Raw genomic sequence first — 23,985 nt, 5'->3', positions numbered from 1 at the left:
CCATATCCTCGATCAAAACAAGCTCGATTGGTAAAGATAGAATGCAATATATTCCGCAATACTAGTTCTTGCAGTATTACATATTTATTTTTATGTATTAATTTGTTTTATACTTTTATTATTTTGATATTTTCATTAATCAAATTGATCAATAACTTTTAGTATTTAGATACTTGTAGTTCAAACTAACAAACAGTAAGCCAGCAAAAGATGGCTTCTTCTATGACAGGACGATTCTTCCAAACCCTCCGAGAAAGTGGGGGATTGAGAGGCTCATTCTGGAAGTTACTACGGTAAGTTATAGATAAATGTAATGTTTAATGTATTTTTCACGTCAAGAATTTCGTAGAATGATTGTTTATTATTGCATTACGCACTTTCCAAGGTTGTCTTTAAGCAGTGACACCTCCATGAACGAATAGGGTAGAAGAGTGGCTATAGTCCCATGTATAGTTTTCCATGTGTGTTTCTTCCGTAACAATTGTGCTGTGCAGTATCGCTAACCTACTTTAAGCTACACTATTTGAGTTTACATAGGCCTAGAGAGCATATTAAATTTACTTAGTAATGGAGTATGTTGTAATTTACAGTGATGAATAAAGGAAAAATGAAGTACTCTAACTCGACTTGTACATGCAGTAATTTAAATAAATGGCGCTAGTGTAGTTTTGCACCTCCTTGTCGACTGATCTCATGCTTCTCACTCCTTTGTAAAATTTACTTTGGTTCTAACGTTAGACGAAAAGTTACTGTTGTTGAGGACAAACGAAGTGTAGACTCTAGACTCTAGCAGTTCTACCTGTTGGTTTTTTTTGTAAGTTGAAGAAGAAGAAGATCTCAAAAAACATGCACGGACTTACTCTGCCTAATCTGGACAGGTTTCTACTATTCAGTCAACAACTAAACTTTTTGCCTCTGTCTCTGAGTCTGACTAACAATGAGTGAGATCCAAGTCTAGTGTAGCAGATACGAAATATTCTCCGTTTTGACATATATAACAGTCAATCACAGCTAGATCACCCTGCGCTAACTACGTTGCACGGAAGCAGACACTGTGTGGCGGGTGTAGGCCTGCACGAAACATATTTTCATGGCAAGGCAGCGAGCATTGCGATTGATCTGAATGTAGCAATCTCAAACAGCTACAGCATGTTCTATGGTATCGTTAAGAAGAATTATATTTGTTTTTACACGTTTCCCTCAGGCCCTTGCACCGAGTCTTGCGGTATAGCGATTGAGCAATCTTTGGAGTTGATTGTGTTGTGTGTGGTGTATGCGTGCATGCGTGTGTGTGTGTGTGTGTGTGTGTGTGTGTGAGGTTTTGTATATGAATATAATAGGATGATGAAATGTGAGATTATATAAAAACAAAGAATATCAAGAGAAAGGATGGGAAAAGTGGGAAATGAATGAACTGAAATGGCTAACCTTGGAAAAATTGAAAAAATACAAAATAGAAAAAGAAAATAAAAAAGCAAAGAGAAAGACTGAATTTGAAAAAAAAAATGAAAATGGTACTTGTAGATTAGTGAAATGAGAGATGAATCAAATCTAGATGAAAGGGAAGATGAAAAAGAAAGTTATAAACAAAGAGTCATAAAGTTTAGGGGAAAAAAGGAAATAAAGAAAAACGTACATCAAAAGGGACATGAGAAAAAGATACTAGTGTGGAAAGAAAGGAAAGTTGATCGAGGGAAGCATAACCAGAAGGAAACAAAGAACAGATACAGGAAGAAAATGGGATGGGAAATCAAGAAAAGTCATTCAAGAGGACTCCCACAAAGAAAGGAAGGAAAGGGGGAAAAAAGGAATACATGAAACTGAAATGAAATGGAAACAAAGAAAGAAGAGAAAGATACCAAGGGATGCACCCACATACTTTGTCACAGGTGTTAAGAAATTGAAAGAAATGTGTGCATTCACAAACACAACATTTTCGTGACAACTACAGAACTGTTGTGGGATGAAAGGAATTGTGTTTGTACACTTCTTTATTCTCAAGATTATTTGTTTCATTTGCAGAGGAGAGGACCTGAAGATTGGAGTTCTAGTTGGGGAGGACAAATATGGCAACAAGTATTATGAAAACGACAGATTTTTTCTAGGTGAGTATATTTTAGTTATGAAGACGTCATGAAGGCTCCTTGCCAATACAAATGCAGTCCACCTTGCTTAAGTCGACCTCACATAAGTCAAGTAATCGCCCAAGTCAATGGTCTTTTCAAGTCCTCTTCTCATTAAATTCTATTGATTTTAATCCCTTGTAAGTCAGTTTTGCCTCCAAGTCAAAGGCCAAGCTATTTCTTCTGTCCAAATGTATTTGATTTTGGCAAGGTTGACTGTACCATTATGTGCATATTCATTTTCCTGCTTGTGTCATGAAATTGTTGATTTAATCCATGTACAGTACAATGAGTTTTCCGTTCGTGATTTTAGCCTTATCACTTCAGAATCTACAATTATAAACCTACCTTTAATTAACTGTCTGATGGCAATGGTGTGATTGCCCAATTGTAGACAAGTTACTGTCTCTAAGCTGTACATGAGATACAGTCAACCTTGCTTAAGTTATGTCAAATAATTGCCTTCAAAGTCAAAGGTCTTTTCAAGTCCTCTTCTCTTTATATTCTATTGATTTTAATCCCTCATAAGTCCATTTTTTTTTTCTAAATGAAAGCTGTTTCTTCAGTCCAACTAGATTTGATTTAGGCAAGGTTGACTGTACCTAGGATTATGTAGGTAAATTTTCATTGGATAATACTATGGTAGTAGCATTTGGAGAGGAAATTTGCTATTGTACACCTGGGGAGTGTTTCATAAAGCTGTTCTTAAAGTTGCAAACGACTTACAAACAACTGGTGATCAGTTCTTGTGCTGAATTATTGAAATTCTTATAAGTATAGCCAGCACATCAGAACTGATCACCACTCGTTTGTAAGTCTTTCGTAACTTTACGAACAGCTTCATGAAACAGGGCCCAGTTCCGAATATCCCAGGCTAATGGCAGTAAACATTTTATGATGCCCCAATATGTCAGTGTTTATGTGCAGCCACCACTTCTTTTGTGATGCATATTCCTGTTATGCTTACTGTGTGCAGCAAGAAACAGGTGGGTGGAGTACCGCCAGGATCGTTACTGGAACTATGATGCAAGCCTTGTCCCTCCTGAATGGTAAGTGTTATAGCATTTTCCGTGTTCTACATGCTTGGAGTAAAATCATAAGTAACTGCATACTCATATGTTCAAGATTCACAATTTCATATAAGCATGAGGGGGAAAAAAATAAAATAAAAGGTGTGGTACAAGATTTGTGCATGCTGGCATTCTTACACATGAATGACAATTTCAATTCATCATGAATTTTCGACATCACATACAATTTCTCTTTAACAGTCCAATGATAACGAGCTTTTGTACGCTTCAGTGATTCTTTTGTGTATACCAAAAGCAAAATAGTTTTGATATGTGTGCTGCTGTGTATTGAATGTAAATTCTCCTTTCCATCCAATGACCTGTCATCATAATGTCTTCATGTATTTTGTGATAGTATTTTGTAATAACACTCGAGGAGATACATGTAATCTTTTTGAAGTTCATGATTTGTTGCTAATTCTGTTTTATTCTTCTGTAAGGCCATATGTGTGCATCTCGTACATGTACAAGGTAGATTCTCTCACCAGCTACGTCATTTCATTTTCCTTCACACTACTTCTTCAGGCACAGGTGGCTGCACAACATCACAGATGACCCGCCAACCAAGGTCCCTCCAGTGCCCCGCAAGTTCATCATGGAGGAACACCTCGAGAACTTCTCAGGAACCAAGAAGGAGTACGTGCCCTACTCCACCACCCCCAAGAAGATTCACGAGTGGGTCCCGCCCAAGAACTAGCACCTTCCCAGGGACACAAGGATATTGAAACCCCTTCTGCTACAGCACTTAAGTGTATACTTTGTTGTGTCATGACACTCTGCCAGATGAATACCTGTGATGACACACAGAAGATTTTCTGGATTGCAAGTCTGTTTGAGAGTTGTAGGCAGCCTTACTTTAATGCTTTAAAAAAGTGGAATGGAATGAGTGGTACTTGTCGTTCATGATACACTTTTGTGCTGATAGTGTGAAGTTGAGTGTATTGTCCTTGCCTCATCTGTGGCTGCTAAACATCTGGCAATACAGTGTATACCTTTGTCATATGCTGCACTGAGAACAGCATAATGTCATACAATGAGAGCAGTTGGCATTTGTCGTGGAGAATATTGCAACATGACTTTCAGGCGATATGAAACACAAGAAGAGAATTTGGAAGATTAGATCCTGAAAATTTGCCCCCCTGGCAGCAACATCACTTACACAAATCAAAAAATTCTGAACGGTAAGACATTTTAAGTGGGAAACTGAAAGGAATATTTCATTAGGTGGCCTGCTCAGGCAGTCATTACATACAGTTCCAAGGAAATGGAACCAGTAAAGAGCAAGAATGCATATGACATTGGTAAAGAACAACCAAGAACAAATGTTAATGTGGACATTGTCCAATATATGAACTGCTGTATATAAATTATTGAAAAAATAAAGTTTTAAACATGCATATAGCAAGTGTATGTTCTGGTGTTTACTTTTATTGTCATTGTGCTACATGTACTGTGAACACTGTTGAAATGAGCGTATAATGGGTTTTACTTTATCACATGCATTTATTATTTTATAAATGGTTTTATATATCTAGGCTCTATATATAAAACCATTATAAATTGAGTATATGAATATAAGAACGACCCAAGTCCATGGAAGACCATTTCGAGTAAACTAAAAAAAACTTCATATCTTTTTTGTTTGTCCAATAATATTCTATTTAACTGTGATGGGAAGGCAACATTGTATATACAAATTAGAACATATATCATTATGACAATTAACATTAACATTAATTGTGGAGACGCCATTTTGTGTGATGGACTTGGGTCGTTCTTTGATTCATATGGACTTGGGTCGTTCTTTGATTCATATACAGTAAACCTCGCTTAAGTCGACATCTCATAAGTCGACAACTCGCTGAAGTCGACACGATAAAAAAGTCCCGATTTTTGCCTTTGTTATTCCTTGAAAATTTCTTCGTCTTAGTCGACATTTATAAGTCGACAACTCGCGTAAGTCGACCTGATTTTTGAGTGCCAGCTGAGCTGAAATACGTGTTAATTCCCTCGTCTAAGTCGACATAATTTTTTCGTTCAAAATCTTATCGCCATTCTCTGAAAAAGAATTGTTTTCCCGCTCCGATTCGCAGCATTTCTACTCGGTAATTCGCTAGTGTACGACGCGGTAGCGATCGCGCCATGCGTCCATTGTCTTGTACGCCAGAATAGAAAGGACATACACTCATTTACATTGGAGAATTACATGTAGTACCCAAAGCAGTTCACTTTCCATCTTTTCTCCTTCTCGTTATTCTCTAAACGCGCACACATTTTGTACACCTATAGGTCCTAGTAGAGAATCATTATCAGAACATGAAATAGGTGTTTCCGTTTATCCGAATATTCTATCAAACGTTAATTATTCCGAAGCGGAAATAGAAATCTGGGCCCGTTTAAATTGATTAAAATGCAACTGTTTTATGTAAATAAATGCAACTAAAAATTTAATGCAGATGTATCAAATCAACTTTGCTCATAAACGCAAGTGCGTTGCTGAAAAGGCTTGCGTTTGATAATCATATGAAACTAGAAAATACTTATACGAACCTGAAACTCAATTGCGTTTAAACGCAACTCTAAAAATCAAATGAAGTCCATCAAATCACGCGCAACGCTGTATTCAAAAGCGTTGCAGAGAAGACTTTCGGTTTTCGTAACAAACTAGAAACTGCGTTTAAAGGCATCTCTTAACATCTACGGAGGTGCGTTATTGTTGAAAAGTCTTGTATTACTTTTTATTTCGTACGCAAAATTAGAAATTAAACGCAACTCCGAAAATCAAATGCAATTGCAAGTCCATCATCTCACACGGAACGCTGAAAAGACTTGCGTTTGATAATCATATACGAAACTAGAAAATTGTAGGGAACTTTTTTTCAAACTCAATTGCGTTTAAGCGCGATTCTAAAAATCAAATGCAAGTCCATCAAATCACACGCAACGCTATATTTAAACGCAAGAGCGTTGCAGAGAAGACTTGCAGTTTTTGTACGAAACTGTAAGAAACTGCGTTTAAACGCATCTCCAAACATCTTCGGAAGTGCGTTATCGTTGAAAAGACTTGCATTATTTTTCATTTCGTACGCAAAATTAGAAATTAAACGCAACCTTGAAAATCAAATGCCAGTCCATCAAATCACACGGAACGCTGATAAGACTTGCGTTTGATAATCATCCGAAACTAGAAAATTGTAAGAAACTTAAACTCAGTTGCGTTTAAACGCAATTCTAAAAATCCAAAGCAAGTCCATCAAATCACAAGCAACGCTGTATTCAAAACGCAAGACCGTTGCAGACAAGACTTGCGGTTTTTGTACGAAACTAGAAACTGCATTTAAACGCATAAAAAAATCTATACGGAAGTGTGTTATTGTTGAAAAGACTTGCATTATTTTTTATTTCATAACGGAACTTTCGCCGTGACCGAACTTAGTCTGCACTAGCAGGGGAAAGACATCGCAACATTTACACGTTTCAAACTACCGAAATTACTTGTTGCAGTTCGCTATGCCGAAGGTTTAAATCTCAGTCCAATGTTAAATTAGTCCGACGATGGAAAGAGATTTGTTTTTACGAAGGTTAGTAATCCGAAAGATACTGTTTTCGGATTTACAAACTTTTCTTCTTCTTTTTATTTCAGACTGGCCCGCGCCGTACAGAGCGGTAATTGTTGCGAATCGGAGCGCGATCCGAGAACAATTCATTGTCAGAGTATGGCATTAGAAATTTAAACAAAACAAATATGGCGAATTAGGGAAGGAAAATAACACATCCTATTTCAACTCAGTCGGCACTGAAAAATTGTCTCGACAGAATCATACGAATTCACACGCATATCTTCGCAGCAGCGCACTTGAATTTAAATCGCAAAGTTGCATGCAATTTGGGGAATATGCGTTTGATTTTTCAAATCAAATTTAAAACGTACAGTGTCCAGAAACGGGCCCAGGTTTCCAATCCCGCTCTCTCAAAATCTCTCTAGAGATTTGGGAATTGCGCGTTGCCGTTACTAATCCGCGCGAGATTTATGCATGAACTAAAACATAATTGTTGCTAATTCAGTAGGTATGTTTTGGCAGCAAAAGGAGTAAGATTTGGGTAGCGATTCGCATCGTGATCTTACTCTGTATAGGGGAAATTAGTTTTTATTTATAAGTCGACAAAATGTCGACTTACGCGTAAGTCGACTTTCGCGTAAGTCGACGTGTTTTTCTCAGTCCCGATAATGTCGACTTACGCGAGGTTGACTGTACATGAAATTCTGCTGTAGAGGTGAGAGAAGGACGAGAGAGGGCGCTATAATATGAATGTAAGAATGACCCAAGTCCTTCATTCTTACATTCATATAAGATTTAACTCATTTATTTCAGGCACTTCCGGGGGTAATTAGGATTTATCATTTATACACAAGATGAGTCCATGCATAAGCTACAATTTCCCATGTCAAACTGAATTTGGCCAAAAATTGAACTTGGGTCGTTCTTATATTCATATACTCAATTAATAAATGATGAAATAAACCCCATTATACACTCATTTACAATGAGGTATCGCTTGTAACCGAATGAATTTGGCAGTCCCGATTTTCCATTAGTGTATTTAGCTTGTCTCTTTTTAGTACGTTTATGAGGTACCCATGTTAACAAGGTAAAATTGGCAGTCCTGGTGACTGTTTTCCTATTAACATACATGTATATACTGTACATCTATAGAATGTGAAGACGGCCATTTCCTTACTGTAAGAAACTTGACAATTACTCTAGTTCTGTCAAAAAAACAAAAAATCAAGGCAGTTTCGGAATGAAACATATTGTTGGTGAGTTAGCAAACGTAACGTATTTATCTGCACAAATGTGATTAGCAAAAAGTAATCAGTCACATTAACACATTATAAAGACTTACATGAAGAGTTTGTCTCGATTTTTTATACATAAATATCTTCTGCATAAATGCAATCAGCAACACGTATTCAGTCCATTATCACAACATGTTAAAAAGACATGCTTTATAATTGTCTCCATGTTTTATACATAAATATCTTTTATTCGCTTCATTTCAGGATCAAACGCACTTTATATTTTACAAATCAAAGGAATGATTTGTTGGGGCTTGCATTGAAAAAGAAATGCAAACAAAATAACCAGGAGATTATATGTAACAACACTTTTACAAGAATAATAGGGCAACTGTGCAATGGTTCACACAGCTTGAGAACACAAGATTTTCTATTAGATTCAGTAAATCATATCTGGCCAGATATGCCCATTTATCTTTTAGTGATGGTGAATTCTGTAATCTCATTGGTCAATCAACCACTGAATATATCCCGTATTCCGTGATATGACGTCATGATTCTATATTACACGGCCAGCTTTAAAACAACCTGTCAGCTACCAACTGCCTTGTTATGCAACCCACGATCTTTGAATAATAAGGTTGATGAACTTGAACTTGTCGTGAAACATAACGACATTGATATCGCAGCTATTTCTGAGACGTGGTTCTCTCCTGAGGAGGGACCCCCTGACCATTTCAGCATCCATGGCTACAAACTCTACTCCAAGCCAAGGGCATGTCACACAGGAGGCGGCATAGCAACCTACGTCCGAGCTAGCTTACCATCAAAACTGGCTGAGGAAATAATAGTGCCTGAAGATGTCGAAGCTATGTGGATTAAAGTCAGACCAACGCGGTTGCCACGGGCGATCAGCACCATTTTCGTTTGCTCACTCTACTACCCCCACGGAGTCCCGTAGCACCAACTCTACTTGAGCACCTCAGCTCGACAATCGACCACATCCTCTCCCATCAACCCGATAGCGGCATCCTTGTCATGGGAGACTTCAATCGACTCGATCTTACCCCGTTGCTCTCAGATGACATAAGCCAGATTGCGTATTGCGCACATAACCTGAGACCACTAGACGCTTGATAAACAACAGCAACTTATCTGGCTACTGCACTGCAGTATCTTATATGGCTTGTACGTGTACAGTATGCGCGCATCGCATGCAGTAATCAGCTCGCTCGCGAGACGTAGGCCTATAAAGACAACATGGTCATGGCTGACAGCCGGCGATTTCAACATCATTCACAAGAGGAAATCAGTAAGAAGAAGGTTAGCACTTACACTAAAAGATAAAATTGTTACCCCCTGCTTGTTCTTACGAAATACGGGAAATATCTACGGTCTGGTGCCATATTCCATTCGGCCTTCGGCCTCATGGAATATGGCACCAGACCGTAGATATTTGCCCATATTTCGTGAACAAGCAGGGGATAACTAATAGTATCTGTGTTGCCACATGCAATACACATTTTTTGATGCATTCCTGAAATTTGCTACATCATCCCCCTCAACCCCCCCCCCCTCCAAAAAAAAGACAGTGTCCAGGTACTTTCAAATCTTTACCCGATTTTTGGGGTTTTGGTTCCATTCAATAGCAGTAGCTTTTAAGACACTGCACACACACACCATACATACAAGGTAATTTCCAGTGCAGTAGGACTAAATACTGTGTGTACATTTAGTACAGCACTTTCCTCCAGTGGAATGAGAAAGGGGGTCTGCTTAAAGCTCAGTAATATCACCCCCCCCCCCCAAAAAAAAATAAAAAATAAAAAATAAAAAATAATAATAGTAATAAATAATAATGCAAGATAAATTAAATATCCCACAAAATGGAAGCAGTACTCGGCAATACAGCAATAACATGCAAACACGGCTGATATGAGTAGCATAATATGCAAAGAAGCGACTACCAGACTGGCTTCAAAACTTGAGAAGCAGAAGAACATTTTTTACTACACAATGTCAGAGGCATATTTCCTGTATTATTCTAAAATGGCAAAATACAGTTTCAAGCCACACCTTCCAATTTTCTTACCCCTGTTCATACCTGAAAATTAGTCGAAGTGACCAGTGGCGGGCATTGCGTGTAAAGACTGTCTAGGTTATATGAACTACGCGGGGGCTCTCCATTGATCTGCCATCATAAATACAGGGTTCACAACAGACATTCAATGCTTCATTATGATGAATTGAATACCATCAACAAAAGTGTGCACAGCAGAACACAAATTCTACCATGGCCCTGTAGCAAAATGTAAAATGTACATCACCCTTGTGAGAGCAAACAAAGCTTTGAAATGAATTAAGTTCCAGCATTTGGAAGCCTTTGATTTTAAATCTGCATCAATACTCCTTCAATGCAACATGTATCAGGAAAGAAATTATAAATACAAACAGTCTTGCAAATGGAGCAACATTATCCTGACAGGGATAATACATGTCCTCTATGATACCCTCCCTTTCAAAAGGCAAAGGTAATGATGATATGTAAAACTACACGTATTGGCTTACTCAGTATCCCAGAGTATGGTTTTGGCAACATTTTTTCCCCAACTTGAGCATTGTCGCAATCTGTTCTAAAAGTCATTACACATAGTACAAGAATCCTTGTGCTTGTGGACTGGCTACATCAAGATGAGATCATACACTTGATGGAAATCATGTGAGCTGCAAATCGATAACAAAGACTTAAGCATGTGGGTCTATCAAGATTTCCATATAGAAATGACAAGAAAAAGAAAAGACAAATAAAAACACTGTAATTGGATTGTCCCATCTTTGGTTTTGGGCCAGTGTCATGCTTTAACCTGATTTGCATTCTTGTACCACAAATCTTTCTTTCATGCAATCATGGAAGCTGAAAAGTTCAGCAAACTTTTATCTTGTGGTTTTCCACAAGCATACGGGGGTTTCAAGTCAATAAGAAGAGTTCGAGATTTCTCCATGATTTGAAACTCTCTCAAAGCTCATCCAAGAGCTCATATTTTGAAGTATATCTATATTTATCTAAAATCTCTTTTTATGACACAATCATCATGCATTCTGTGGCCGTCATTTCACCACATATGCAGGTCAAACTTGAAAGGATTAATTCAGGCAAGCCACAGCTTTAATGGCAGCATCCTCTAGATCCTCTGCTGTCGTTATAGGAAGGCCACTCTCCTTTAGGATGTTCCTCGCTTTGTCCACATTAAATCCTGAAAAGGGAACAAATATGAGAAATCAAAGAAAAACACGTCAACATTGAAATGAAAAGTGGAGCATCTTCTAAACTGACAATTTTGATAACATGCCAGTACCATGTTACACTGAACAGAATGGCACTACACAGAATACACACTTCACATGACGCATTCATAATTTCTGAAATGAACAAATACAAAGCTACATGTAACATTTTCTTTTGAGGAGTGTTGACTGTCTCTTTCATATCATTTTTTCCAGTGAAAATTTATTGAATAAATATGTAGACAAAAGACTAAATATGAATAGACGAGGATTCATTCCAACCTTCATTTTACAACTTGTAGCAGCAACATGGGAAAATATGAAAGTTGCATTACTCGTTGAGATAAAAAGGGTAAACTCGATATCATAGTAGTGGTCTTTTCAGAAATATATCTCTTGTGATACAAAAATCTGGGTCAATGAGTTGCATGTTTGCATATTTAGTCCTACTGGAATATTTTGATAAAAGCAACCATTACATATAATTTTCAATGGAAATGCAAGACAATGAAAGCATTTAAAGTTTTAAGAAAATTCCTTTGTGTTCACAGCTGCTGTGATAATGGTAATTTGAGCTATATATTACACATGCTATTTAAAAAAAAAAAAAAAAATCAAGTTCAGATTAACTTTGGTGGAAGTTGAAGGGGTGTAAAAGATTACTACTAGACTTTAAGAGAAGCAAAGGCAATGTTTTGGTACATGCACTTCCCTGACCTGCTAATCTGACCACCAGGGGCACCTGCAGGTCCATTCCTCGACAGGCAGCGGTGATCCCATTGGCGATGGTGGAGCAGTCAACAATGCCGCCAAAGACATTGACGAGGATGGCCTTTACCTAACGGAGGCAAACAGACAATAAAAGACATACAGTTGACTGATTGTGAGGAGGATGTAATAAACAGGTATTTCTCCCACATTCATGGAGAGATAAGCTTGAAGAGCATATTTTGCACCAAAGGGATGCAGTTCTCCTCCCCACAAGGATGTCCAATCTCCACAGCTTATCCAAGAGAAAGGACACTTCAGCTCTTGAAAGACAAGAAGGACACAAAAACACACCGCAACACTTCACATCACAAAGTTTGTCTGGTAACATTCCAGTCAACATTACATTGAATGAGGCATTAACAGTATCCACTGAGCCAATGCTAACTGGTATTGCCTAACACTGTAAAAGATTCTAAAGAGATTGTTTGCTAGTTGTGAGATATGCCATCTACATGTTGCTGACCTAACCGATCCATTCTCACCTTATCATCCGAACTGATGAGTTTAAATGCCTCAAACACCTGTTTCTCCCCGACACCACCACCAACATCCAGGAAGTTGGCTGGCTCTCCTCCATGAAGCTTGATGATGTCCATGGTTGCCATGGCAAGACCAGCACCATTGACTGAAGGAGATTTATTGCAGGGAGATAATGATTATGACATGACTAGAGATGGCAAGTTCTAAATTTGGGGGATTTATTGGTATGTTGTGTTACAAGAGGATATAAATGCAAACTAGATAAAGTATACTCTTGTTATAAATCCTGTTATAAGTCCTTTAGATTGGCAATTTTCTTTTGATATAATGAAATTTTGTTACAACCAAACAGAACACTGTGTAAAGACATATGAATTATAATTTTGGAACCTCAATTTTGATTTTGTTCTAACAAGAATTCCGTTTTAACAGTGTTTGTTGTAACGGGAGTGCACTGTACATCAATATTCATTAACCACTGCAGTCACATGATTGCAAGATGTCTTTGGAAAATGAAAGTGAAACAGAATTGTAAAAGCAGCTTCTCCACAAACCTAAGCATCCTATATTGCCGTCCATGCTGATGTAGTTGAGATTGTGTAAAGCCGCTTGGACCTCCTTGGGGTCGGCTTCGGTTTGGTCATCCATGGCGAAGACTTCCTTCTGTCGAAACTCGGCATTGTCATCAAAGTTGATCTTGGCATCAAAACATACAACTGGAATGAAATATGAAAGGAATGAAATATGATATAATCATGTTGTGCCATCCCTTCTTACGAGCAGCCAATCTCAGCTCACCAGTGAAAAATTCTGCAAACCACCAGCAAATAACACACATTTTTCAGAACTGCAACCATATTTCATTTGCTTCAGGAAATGTCAAAAAGTGATCATAAAATAAATATTTTTTACCAGATTTTATGCCATTATTCTAAAGACCATTGAGACACACAGATCATGCATTATTTGGTAACCCTCTGCATATTGCACATGCCTGTAGTTTCTCACATACCTAGTAATTGCAGAGTGAATGTAATCACACTTATATTTAAAATTTCAATTATTCTATGCTTAAACACAGCTGAAATAAGGTTTAATAGGTAGCACTTTACACATCCGACCAAAAACAAACAAACAAACATACTAATGTTCATTCACTTTTTCTTATAACTCTGTATCTGTCAATGTGTACCTGTTCAGCTGCATCTGATTATGCCAAGAATGTTTTACATCAAAACAACTACAATAGACAAGAAGTCTCTCTTAGATGGCATGACATGTACAAATTCTCCATGAGCCCGTAATGCAACACTGCACACTGGCACTGGCCAAAATAATGGTCCCTCACCAGTCAAAGACACTGTCGGATCAGTAACTTTTTCAGGAATAGACCAGTGAAAACTGGAAAAACTGGGTACCTACTGGTCCGATAGAGAGGTCGGACCAGCAGAAAAAAATGTGTTAGTGTGCAGCCCTGCTTAATGATACAAATACAACATATGAAGACTAACACACAATCAAGCACAGAAATAAAATCTCAACAGTGATACATGTATATCAATGCTCAGTCTTTTGGCTAAGACAATGTAGTATCAAGTGTGCAGTTCATATTCAGTCTGTTGGCTTCTTGTTGATATTACTCAAGATTACCACACAAAATCACTTTATCCACTGTTATTAACTTCCATGGAAGTTAAAAGAACACGAGAGTGTGGGTTCTCAATCACTCTTACCTCGTCCATCTGGTGTCTCCCCAAATGGATTGACCTCTACTTGTGTAGCGTCCACTCCAAGGAAGAGCTTGTACAGATTCTTGATTTGGTCAGCTGCCTGTGGGTGGCATCAGCAAAGAATACTTCTTGACCACTGAGAACAATGGATTTCTACAGAAGCAAAAATAACTTGCATTCTCAAAAGGGGATAGGATTCTGCAGAACCCGAGTTCCCTCTCCACTTTTCTTGCTTAAACCACGTTGCGTAAGTTAACTCAATAAAACCTACCTCCATTATGCTTGCATTCATCTAAAACATTGAAGCCCACAGGGTAAAGTGATATCAAAATAAGTTTTTGAGGCTCTCAGAACCTGCATGTGAGTATGCCCTCAACGAAATAGTGCCATATCTATGGACAGCATTTTCTGCAAGTGGCACACCCAATCGGGTTAAACAAGTTTTATAACACTGGATTCTTGATGGTACAAAAGATATACGGGGGAGAACTTGTTTTTTCTTCAAGTCTTCCTTTCTTCTCATTACATTTACTTCCATGGATGACACATGGCAAATGTATCCATTTGTGGCTAAGTGATATCTTGACCTACCTGACAAGATTGAAATATTCCTTTGCTTTCTTTTCTTTTGTTATCAATACGTTAATGATGTTCATAATGTATCACTACCCTTCTGGTGAAAATCCTTAATTGGTTATTTTAAAATGTCTTTACATTGTAATACATCATAGTAATCATCACAATGCTTTGATCAGTCAATTCGCAGGTAATAAAAGAAATTCACCTACCAAATTTGATTATTTTAATAAATCAAGTTTTTGGTGCAGAAGTGAAATTTCAGAACCTGACCTTAACCGTTGACAGACACATCGGGAGAAATCTTGCAGCATAACTTTTCAACTTACCAAAGAACATCAAAGAACATCACAGTTTACTTATCTATACAGATTTGCAATCAGAATATTGTAAATGATTCCAAACTTTATACATATATATATATATATAGATATTCAAATTGCTTATAATTGCTCCTTACGGCAAGATTGTTGATGATCCTGTTGCGAACTCATTTTCAAGAGACAGCACTGCATAACACCTTGGTTGCAACTTACAAAGCAATAAACAAGTGAGTGGAAGCATTTCAATCTACTATAATGTCCCCTTAACCCGTTGAGGACAAGTCCCGAGTAACCTCAGGCAAGTGTCTACAAGAAATGCGTGTTGTAACAAAATCAGCCCGTCCTCAACAAGTTAAAGGTGCTGTACTGTCAAATACATGAATACCTACCACTGTAATTAGATCTCCCTTAAACTCCAAATTCTCTGCCATTCTCAACGCTTGTTCATCTGTGACACCTATATTGATGTCAACAGGTTCCTAGGGTCACACAATCAAAAACAACAATAAGATATAAAAGAGGAAAAAGAATGAGAGGAATAGACAGAGGATGAAGAAATACATTGTACATAAAAAGAAAGAGGCAAATGAAAGAAAAAAAATGGTATCATGTAAAGTATGAGTTGAAGGGTACACAGCAATGTAATGATTTAAGGTATGCCGTTATAGATTTGCCATTCTGATTTTTAACCATCATTTTATGGGTTTGAGTCCTCATTAGCACATAGTTATGTGAGCTAACTTCCACATAATAATCAATAAAGCAAACATATTGCATGATCAATTGTACACAATTCAGCACATTCTACTTTTTACACTAGAGTACTAAAACCTGTGAAATGCTGCAGGTTATGGAAAAGCCAGAGTGCACAATTATCATATTTGGGAACTGAAAAAAACAACCAACCAACAAACAACCAAGACACAAAACAAAATAAAACAAAATAAAACAAAACATATTCAAGACATATGGCATTACAAGTCAAATGTATACTTTTGAAAATCCAAGCTTACTTTACTTCTTTTGGATCAGTCTCCTGATTCATTTGTCAGAAAAACTACTAAAAACCTACAGAATTTGGAAAAACTTTTTGAGCCTCACTTTGAAGATGAGTTCGGGTGTCTTCTCCGCAACGTCCTCAATGTCCACACCACCTGCTGGACTACCAATGATGACTGGTCCCATCATCCCCCTGTCCATCAAGATGGCCAGGTAAGTCTCACGCTCAATGTCCAGTGCCTCTGCAACCATCACCTATACATGTAACACAGTTCGGATTTCTCACTTGTTCTCTTCTTTAAATTCAAAAAATATTCAAACGTTGATATCACATCAAATCAAATGAATTCAAAGCAACACTTACCTACATGACCTGCTTATACTGTACTTGCGATTCATATCATCTATGAATCAATTCACATATGATATATGTTAATCACCTCATGGAACTAAGGTCAAAAAGTAGATTACAGTTTTGATCATTCATTAATCACTTTGGAGTAAACATTATCTAATAAATCCGGGCCACTTGTCACTTCTCAAATTCTTCCGTTTTCTCTGTCGATTGACTCATGAATGTACACATAATTCAAACGAAAAACTACATGTTCTTCCTGTAGTACACTTGTGTGTATAATGTAAGCATTGCATGCAGGTACTTATGTGAACTTAGCAAAGATTTTGCAAAAGTCTTGCACATAAAGATATAATCATAAGTCGAAAGTACCTTTTTTACAAGAACTCCATCTTTTGTGGTTTGCTTTGTCACCAGCTTGGATCCAATCATCTGCTCCACAAGTGGTCCCAAATCATCAGGGCTGTCAAACAGTCAAGAACACACACACACCACACATGTATATCAAGCAATTTCACACAATGCATGTTATGCAGTCTTGAGGACGTAGGATGAACAAGGATCATTGACTTTGACCTCTAACCTTTGATTCACTGATGGTAATGAATACTCAATCTTCTACACAATTTTCCATTGTATGGTCACACAAACTTAAATCAACTCTCAATATGATGCCCCAAGCCCAACCTGTTGTGGTAAAAGAAGAAAAAAGACAGAAAAAGTTACGCATAATGCGAAATTGAGACTTACAAACAATGTGACAAATGCTGCCCGCTGTGCTGCCTACAGCACGACTATGAGGATAAGGCATCAAGAATAAAAGACTCTGAAGGCTTCCGTGGTGGTAGAACGTTGGGTGGTAGAAGGCTTCACGGTGCACCACGTATTCTTTCTGGAGTAAGTGAGTGGCCCTGAAAAGGGCCTACCCAATCCCCAATCCCCAGGGATTGGGTAGGCCCTTTTCAGGGCCACTCACTTACTCCAGAAAGAATACGTGGTGCACCGTGAAGCCTTCTACCACCCAATAAAAGACTCTTTAACTTACTTCTTTGTTAAGTGCACTCCACCTTTCAGACCACTGGAAAATGTTCCTTTGCCTCGACCTCCAGCCAGAATCTGAGCCTTCAGTACAATCTCATGGACATCTGTATGAAGTCGTGAGGATTGAGAACATGACTGCAGAGCAACCTAATACAATGGATATGTGAATGTAGCCTTTGGGATACTCTAAACCAAATGTAAAACATCTATTCAATTTCTTCTCCACATTACATCTAATCAAATGGGATGGACACACAAGCTATGTCAATTCCATTTAACTACAATGCAAGTTCATCATTAAGAATCATTGGCTCTAAAATTTATCACAATTTGCAAGAACATATGAACTTGACTATTGACATAGCACTCTTATATTGTACTAAATGGTAATGACTTTAACAGACACTGAGAAAATGAAAACTTCACACATTTATTCTGCTCAAAATCTAACCCAGCTCATGCTTTTCATCTGCCAGCTGCTACAAAAGAATATTTTATGCCAAGTAACTGGCCCTGTAGTGTAGCAACTTGTTTGTTGAGATGGAAAAGGACACAGCTGCTGAATCTATACATTTGTAATCACAAAATGTGCACAAAACAGTTGGACAACAAGAAATAATTGACTGTTGATAGTTTGAAACAGCTCGCCATGGGGCCAGACCACAACCATGAGACAAATAAAACCAAGCATTACCAAGTTCCTTGCCCTGTTGAACAGCTTGCTGGGCCTCATCAGCCACCCTGAATTTCTGGACTGTCACATCATACTGCTGCATCAGCTTCTTGCTCTGGTACTCTTGCAAATTCAGGTGCCTCACTGGTGCTACACTAGCAACAGCAACCTTCCAGAAAGTTAAGAACAATGAGAATTTTGGAGTTAGATCTGGATATAAAAGAATTAACTTAATGAATAGGAACCACTCTTTCATCTGCCAGAGATCAGTGAACTCTTAGAACAGTCTTTTTGCTAGCTGCTGATACTGTTGAGACATCATCAGTTAATGCCCTCTTTTTTTTTTTTTCAAGTCTTGGTATTAAACTCCATGACCACTGAAAACGGATATACAGTAAACCTCGGATAAGTCGACGTCGAGTGAGTCGAAAATCACTTAACTCGAAGCAAAATAAAAGTCCCGATTTTTCCCTACGTATTTTCTCTAAGAAATATTTGGATAAGCCGAAGTACGAGAGTCGAATTTCGGCTGTGTCGAAGTAAAACAGTCAGTCCCTTTTGTACAAAATACACGTAGTTTACATCACTTGAGCCGAAGAAGATTTGTCTGGCATTCTCATTACATTTAGAGGAGAACAAAAAAATCGGCATGTCGCAGAACCCCGTCCCTGGCCTGCTGCAGGTAAGCATGCACACTCACCGTACCGCTCTGCACGCATGTCGAATACATACACATGTATACATGTATACACACAGCACATCGATCCATATACTTTATCCATACACACAGCACATCCATACTTTATCCATGTCAAGCCAGAACTCCTTGGTCAACCAATCGCTGCTTTAATATTTTAGTGACAGGCCAAGTGGGTGGAGCTTGTTTGTGCGCGCCCGGCTGGCTGTATAGTTTTGTTCAATGGGAGGTAGGATGGGCCTGGGAGAGTGTTTGTCTCAGGGTAGGTTGGCAGAGATGGCTACCTATGTTGCACCATAGACATAGCACATGCACATTGCCACATTAGCGCAGACATTCTCAGAACTACGTTTAACTACTAGTATTGATACAAATTCCATGTTCAATTTAGAACAAAATAAGAACATTATCTTCAAGAACAGACAAATTTGAATGCAAACACACACAAGCACGCACACACACACACACACACACACACATGCATGTAAATGTACTATAATACATGTACATAACTGTGAGTCGAAAAAAAAATCGACTCTCGCGAGAGTCGAATTTCACTTAAGTCGACGCATTTTTGTCAGTCCCGAGAGCTTCGACTCATGCGAGGTTTACTGTATATACATATACATATACATTAAAACACACGTGTTTTAATGGGCGCTCTGCATCGGTTGATTAAAACTCGATTTTTGAAAAAAAAAACAGATAGGCCTAGGATTTTTTCTTCTTTTCATCATGGATAGTGGACATGTGTGTGTAACAAAAAATCAACGTGCAAAGTTGCGACAATTTATACGCAGATGTGAGATGAGTAGAAGTGAATAGGGGGGCCTCATGAGGCGTTCCCCCCGGGCCTCATGAGGCATGGGGGCGGTCCTCATGAGGCGTGGGGGCGGTCCTCATGAGGCGGGGAAGTCCTCGTACGCGCGAGCGGTCCTCATGAGCGGGTTTCCCGGACTGATCTACAAGTCAAGTATTATAGGCATAAGTACTTAGACTCGTCTAGCTAGCTTATACGTAGTCCTACTACTAGACTCTAGATCTTCAGTAAATATAGGCCTCACGTTAGACTTGAGAATGAAATAGTCTAGACCCCCTGCCTAGGGAGGGCCCTCTAACGACGTAACGTTAAATGAGTGGCCGATTTACCGCACTGACTTGATACCATACATCACAATAAATTAGTGGGACCACACCACTGCCACCTTTCTGTAACCAACACATACACTGCAATTTGGGAAGAATATTGCGGCAACCGCCGAAAGACAAGACACTTGAAAACTCACATTAGCTTGCAGCAATGTCTTTAAACTATTCCTGCACCTCACAAAAGCTCTCGTAACGTTAGCCATCTTGGTTTGAGGGAGTTCGAGTTGCCGATTCCGTATCGGATGTCAAAGCGATGACCTCGTAGCCTAGACCACGACGTACCACGAGTGCACGACGCGACGCGACGAAAGAGCTGTTGAGGACCGACTCACACTGTGCGATCAGGCGATTTTACATTGTGCGATGTCGCATCGCCAGAAATCGCACGGTATGAGTCGGCCCCACTGGTCGGCCCTGAGGCACACGTACGATAACAATACAATCCGATACGATCAAGTGGATACGATGCATGCCGTATTGTTGCATTAGATGGCGCTAGACCTCCTTACTCCACAATGTACCAAGAACATGCTGGCGCTCGGAGCTCCACAACTGGCCGGGAGGCGTTTTTTTAAGACGGCACAGATTGGGGCATGGCGCGTGTTAAACCTATGGGAAAAACGTTGGGTTAGGGGTTTTGGTTATGGTTATGGTTAGGGTTAGGGTTAGGGTTAGGGTTGGGGTTAGGGTTAGGGTTAGGGTTAGGGTTAGGGTTTGATGGTTAGGGTTAGGATTAGGATTAGGGTTAGGTTTAGGGATAGGGTCCCCGATAGATTTTTAGTTTCCCCAATCTGTGCCGTCTAAAAAAAACACTCGGCCGGGAAGGGGGGGGGGGGCGTGTTTTTTTTTAGACGGCACAGATTGGGGACCCTAACCCTAACCCTTAAACCCTAAACCCTAATAGGTTTAATACGCGCCATGCTCCAATCTGTGCCGTCTAAAAAAAAACGCGGTCGGGGGAAGCAGGCTCCTAATGCGGGGGCGGGTCTGGGGTTCTGCGGACCCCCTCCCCTCCCCGTTTGCCAGCAGCCCCCCCCCCCCCCCCCCAAAAAAAAAAAAAATAATAATAAATAAATAAAAAATGAATGGAATGAAAAGAAAAAAATGAGTTGCAGAACCCCCCTGTTTGGAAAAAAAAAATAAAGGGGCATGTAGTGGCACTTTTTGGTCCACTTTCATGAATTGCATGAAATAATACAGATATACAAATTTGCATGAGTTAACATATGAATGGTGAGCAAGGGTCGTTCCCAACCATCTAGGGAGGGAGAGATTTAGAGCGTCTCTCCCACCTCCGTGCATGGACCTTGGTCCTCTCTTCACGAGACTGTAACCATGGTTTCCAATTTTATCATTATAGTTAACTTGGGAAAACGTGGCCGTGTCATCTCGCACCTCGCGAAGTGTAAAACTATATCTGGTATAGGTCGTATGGTATTGTAACAAAAACCGTCATTCTTGGGGAGATGAAAGGAATCAAATGAATCCGCGTCGGGGGGGGGGGGGGGGATTCCACCTCTCTGGTCACGTATAGATAAAAGTATCCTGAAAATTCTTGCAGTAATTCACACAATGTTCGAGTTGTCTACTCGCTGATATGAGTAAAACTCAAACAAACAGAAATGTAAGGTGTACCCGGTAATCATTAAAACCAGACGTAAACCAAGTTTAAGGTAAGAACATTATGGCATATCCCAAATTCACATGCTTTCAGTGGCGGGTCCAGGAGGGGCGCACATAATATATTTGAATTTTCAAACTTGAAATTCCCAAATCTCGTGCACCCTTGTGGTGAAATATTAGATTTTTGTTTCTTCCAAAAGAGCAAGAAAATATAGACTATATCAGGAAAATACGAGAGGGGAGGGTGTGGGTATCGCTGACACACGAGGGAGATTTTTACATTTTCAGACCGGAAATTCAGGAATCTATTGCACCTTTTTAGTGAAGTATTCGATTTTTGTTTCCATGACATGCAAATATAGTAGGGAATAGTGGGGAGGATTGTGTGGGCACATGAATACGACGGGAAATTTTTTCACTTTCAGACTTAAAATTCAGAGATCTCGTGCATCCCTTTGCTGGATTGATATTCGACTTTTCAAAATCTAAAATGTAAGAAGGACTATAAAGGGAAATATGGGGTAGTGTGGGAGGGGGGAATTTAAACCCCTCCCGATGCACACGAGACGTATTGGAGACCTGAAATTCAAGGAGATGGTGAACACTTCATGTGAAATATTAAATTTTTGTTTCTTTCAATAAAAAGGTTAGAAATACATTTATGGATATGTGCTGGGGAATTAAGAGTGTTGGGAGAGGGAGGGGCAGCCCCTTCCCACAAGAGGGAGATTTTGCATTTTCAGAAATGAAAATCAGAGAAATTGTGCACTCTTTGATTACATATTAGATATTTGTTTATCTAAAAAAAAAAAAAGGCATGAAAATATACATTAGTATTCAATGAAGATGTGCGGGGGAGGGCGTGTGTTATCCCCTTCCTCAAGAAAGAGATTTTTGCATTTTCAGACTGGATATTGAGAGGTCTGGTGCACGTCCACGCACCTTCAGAGAAATGAGAGAAAGTGTGCGTGGAAGGGGGACGAGAAAGATTTTGCATTTTAGACCTGAAATTCCGGGATATGGACAATTGCATACTGTTGGTAAAATATTCGAGTTTCGTTTCTATAAAAAGAGAAAATGTCTATTCCAAGAAATGTGCACTGTTTTTATGAAATGTTACCCTATTAAGCCCATTGCACATTGTGCTCCCTATTATGATGTATATCACCGTCATATTATTTTGGCACATGGGTATAGATCAACTCATTGGCCCGAATTCACGAAGGTGGTGAAACCATGGTTTAAACCATTGACAAAAACCATAGAGCGCCAAGTGTCGCATGGAATATTTCGTTACGAAATCAGTCATTTCGTTGATGAAATTATTATTTTGTAACGAAATGACAAAATTTTGAAACCAAATGAACATTTCGTCCACGAAACGGTCATTTTGTCGACGAAATGACCAAATTCGTATAACGAAATATTCCGTGCGACACTTGGCGCTCCATGGTTTTTGTCCATGGTTTAAACCATGGTTTCATTTGTACCACTTTCGTGAATTCGGGCCATATACTCTATACATGACCCTACATTTGAAATTTCTCAAGGTCACCCATTGAGGCGGTATTTACCAAAATATAAAGAAATATACAGAAAATATGCTAAAATCATGTTTTTCTTCTCCGCAATATATATATATGAAGAGTTTGTTTGCAAAACCCGATAAGTCCATATTTGCCAAATGGAGATATTTGCGATTAAAGGTCAAGAAAAATAAGGAGAATAATAAGAAAAATGTTGCTTCTTTTGACCATAACTTCAAAAATGTACCTTTATTATACGTAGTGACCAATATATCATTTAAAAGGTATTATTTTGTACTTTATGACAGAGACCGTATACTTCAAAATCTTAAAAAATGGACTTATCGGTTTTTGCGAACAAACTCTTATATGTTTTTATTTTACATCAATCATTTTCATATTTTGCTACAAAGGAATAGGAAGGCAACCGTGACTATATTGTTATGGTTGAAGTTTCTCAAGGTCAGCAAGTGATGGGGGCACTATTCATTACAATATAAAGAAATATATGAGACCTTTTGCTTGGGATAGGTACATATTATTGGTATCACAATTAATATTTCCGTAGTATTGAAATTTTGAGTTTGCAGATTGATAATATGATAAATGAATGATATTACAGCAATGCTTGTGTGAAAATGACACAAAATAAAAGGATAGTCTTTGGAAAATGCTGTATTTTCGATCATTTCTATTCACTATGTCTATTGTTCAATGCCTATGTCATATAGAAAAAAAAAGAAACATTAAGAAGACCATTTCACGG

General features: G+C 38.6%; 2 protein-coding genes across 2 annotated transcripts; one reads left to right on the top strand and one right to left on the bottom strand.

The window, feature by feature from the left end:
• The first annotated feature begins 210 nt into the window (after positions 1-210).
• On the top strand, positions 211-3,968 carry LOC139711096 (NADH dehydrogenase [ubiquinone] 1 alpha subcomplex subunit 12-like). The gene is made up of 4 exons (XM_071623012.1): positions 211-293; positions 2,023-2,105; positions 3,100-3,172; positions 3,719-3,968. Exons 1-4 carry the CDS (start codon positions 211-213, stop codon positions 3,888-3,890), a joined length of 411 nt encoding a protein of 136 aa, XP_071479113.1. The 3' UTR covers positions 3,891-3,968.
• Positions 3,969-9,895: 5,927 nt separating this feature from the next.
• On the bottom strand, positions 9,896-20,334 carry LOC139711101 (succinate--CoA ligase [GDP-forming] subunit beta, mitochondrial-like). The gene is made up of 11 exons (XM_071623017.1): positions 20,208-20,334; positions 18,246-18,393; positions 17,556-17,655; positions 16,883-16,973; positions 16,258-16,410; positions 15,546-15,635; positions 14,261-14,357; positions 13,082-13,243; positions 12,530-12,672; positions 11,994-12,114; positions 9,896-11,245 (listed from the first exon to the last, which is right to left on the bottom strand). Exons 1-11 carry the CDS (start codon positions 20,271-20,273, stop codon positions 11,136-11,138), a joined length of 1,281 nt encoding a protein of 426 aa, XP_071479118.1. The 5' UTR covers positions 20,274-20,334; the 3' UTR covers positions 9,896-11,135.
• Positions 20,335-23,985: the final 3,651 nt, after the last annotated feature.

Source organism: Diadema antillarum, unplaced genomic scaffold, assembly GCF_040938485.1.
Source record: "Diadema antillarum isolate AM-2024a unplaced genomic scaffold, OU_Dant_1.0 seq00001609_RagTag, whole genome shotgun sequence".
Lineage (NCBI taxonomy): Eukaryota > Metazoa > Echinodermata > Echinoidea > Diadematoida > Diadematidae > Diadema > Diadema antillarum.
This window is presented reverse-complemented; position numbering and strand designations above follow the sequence as displayed.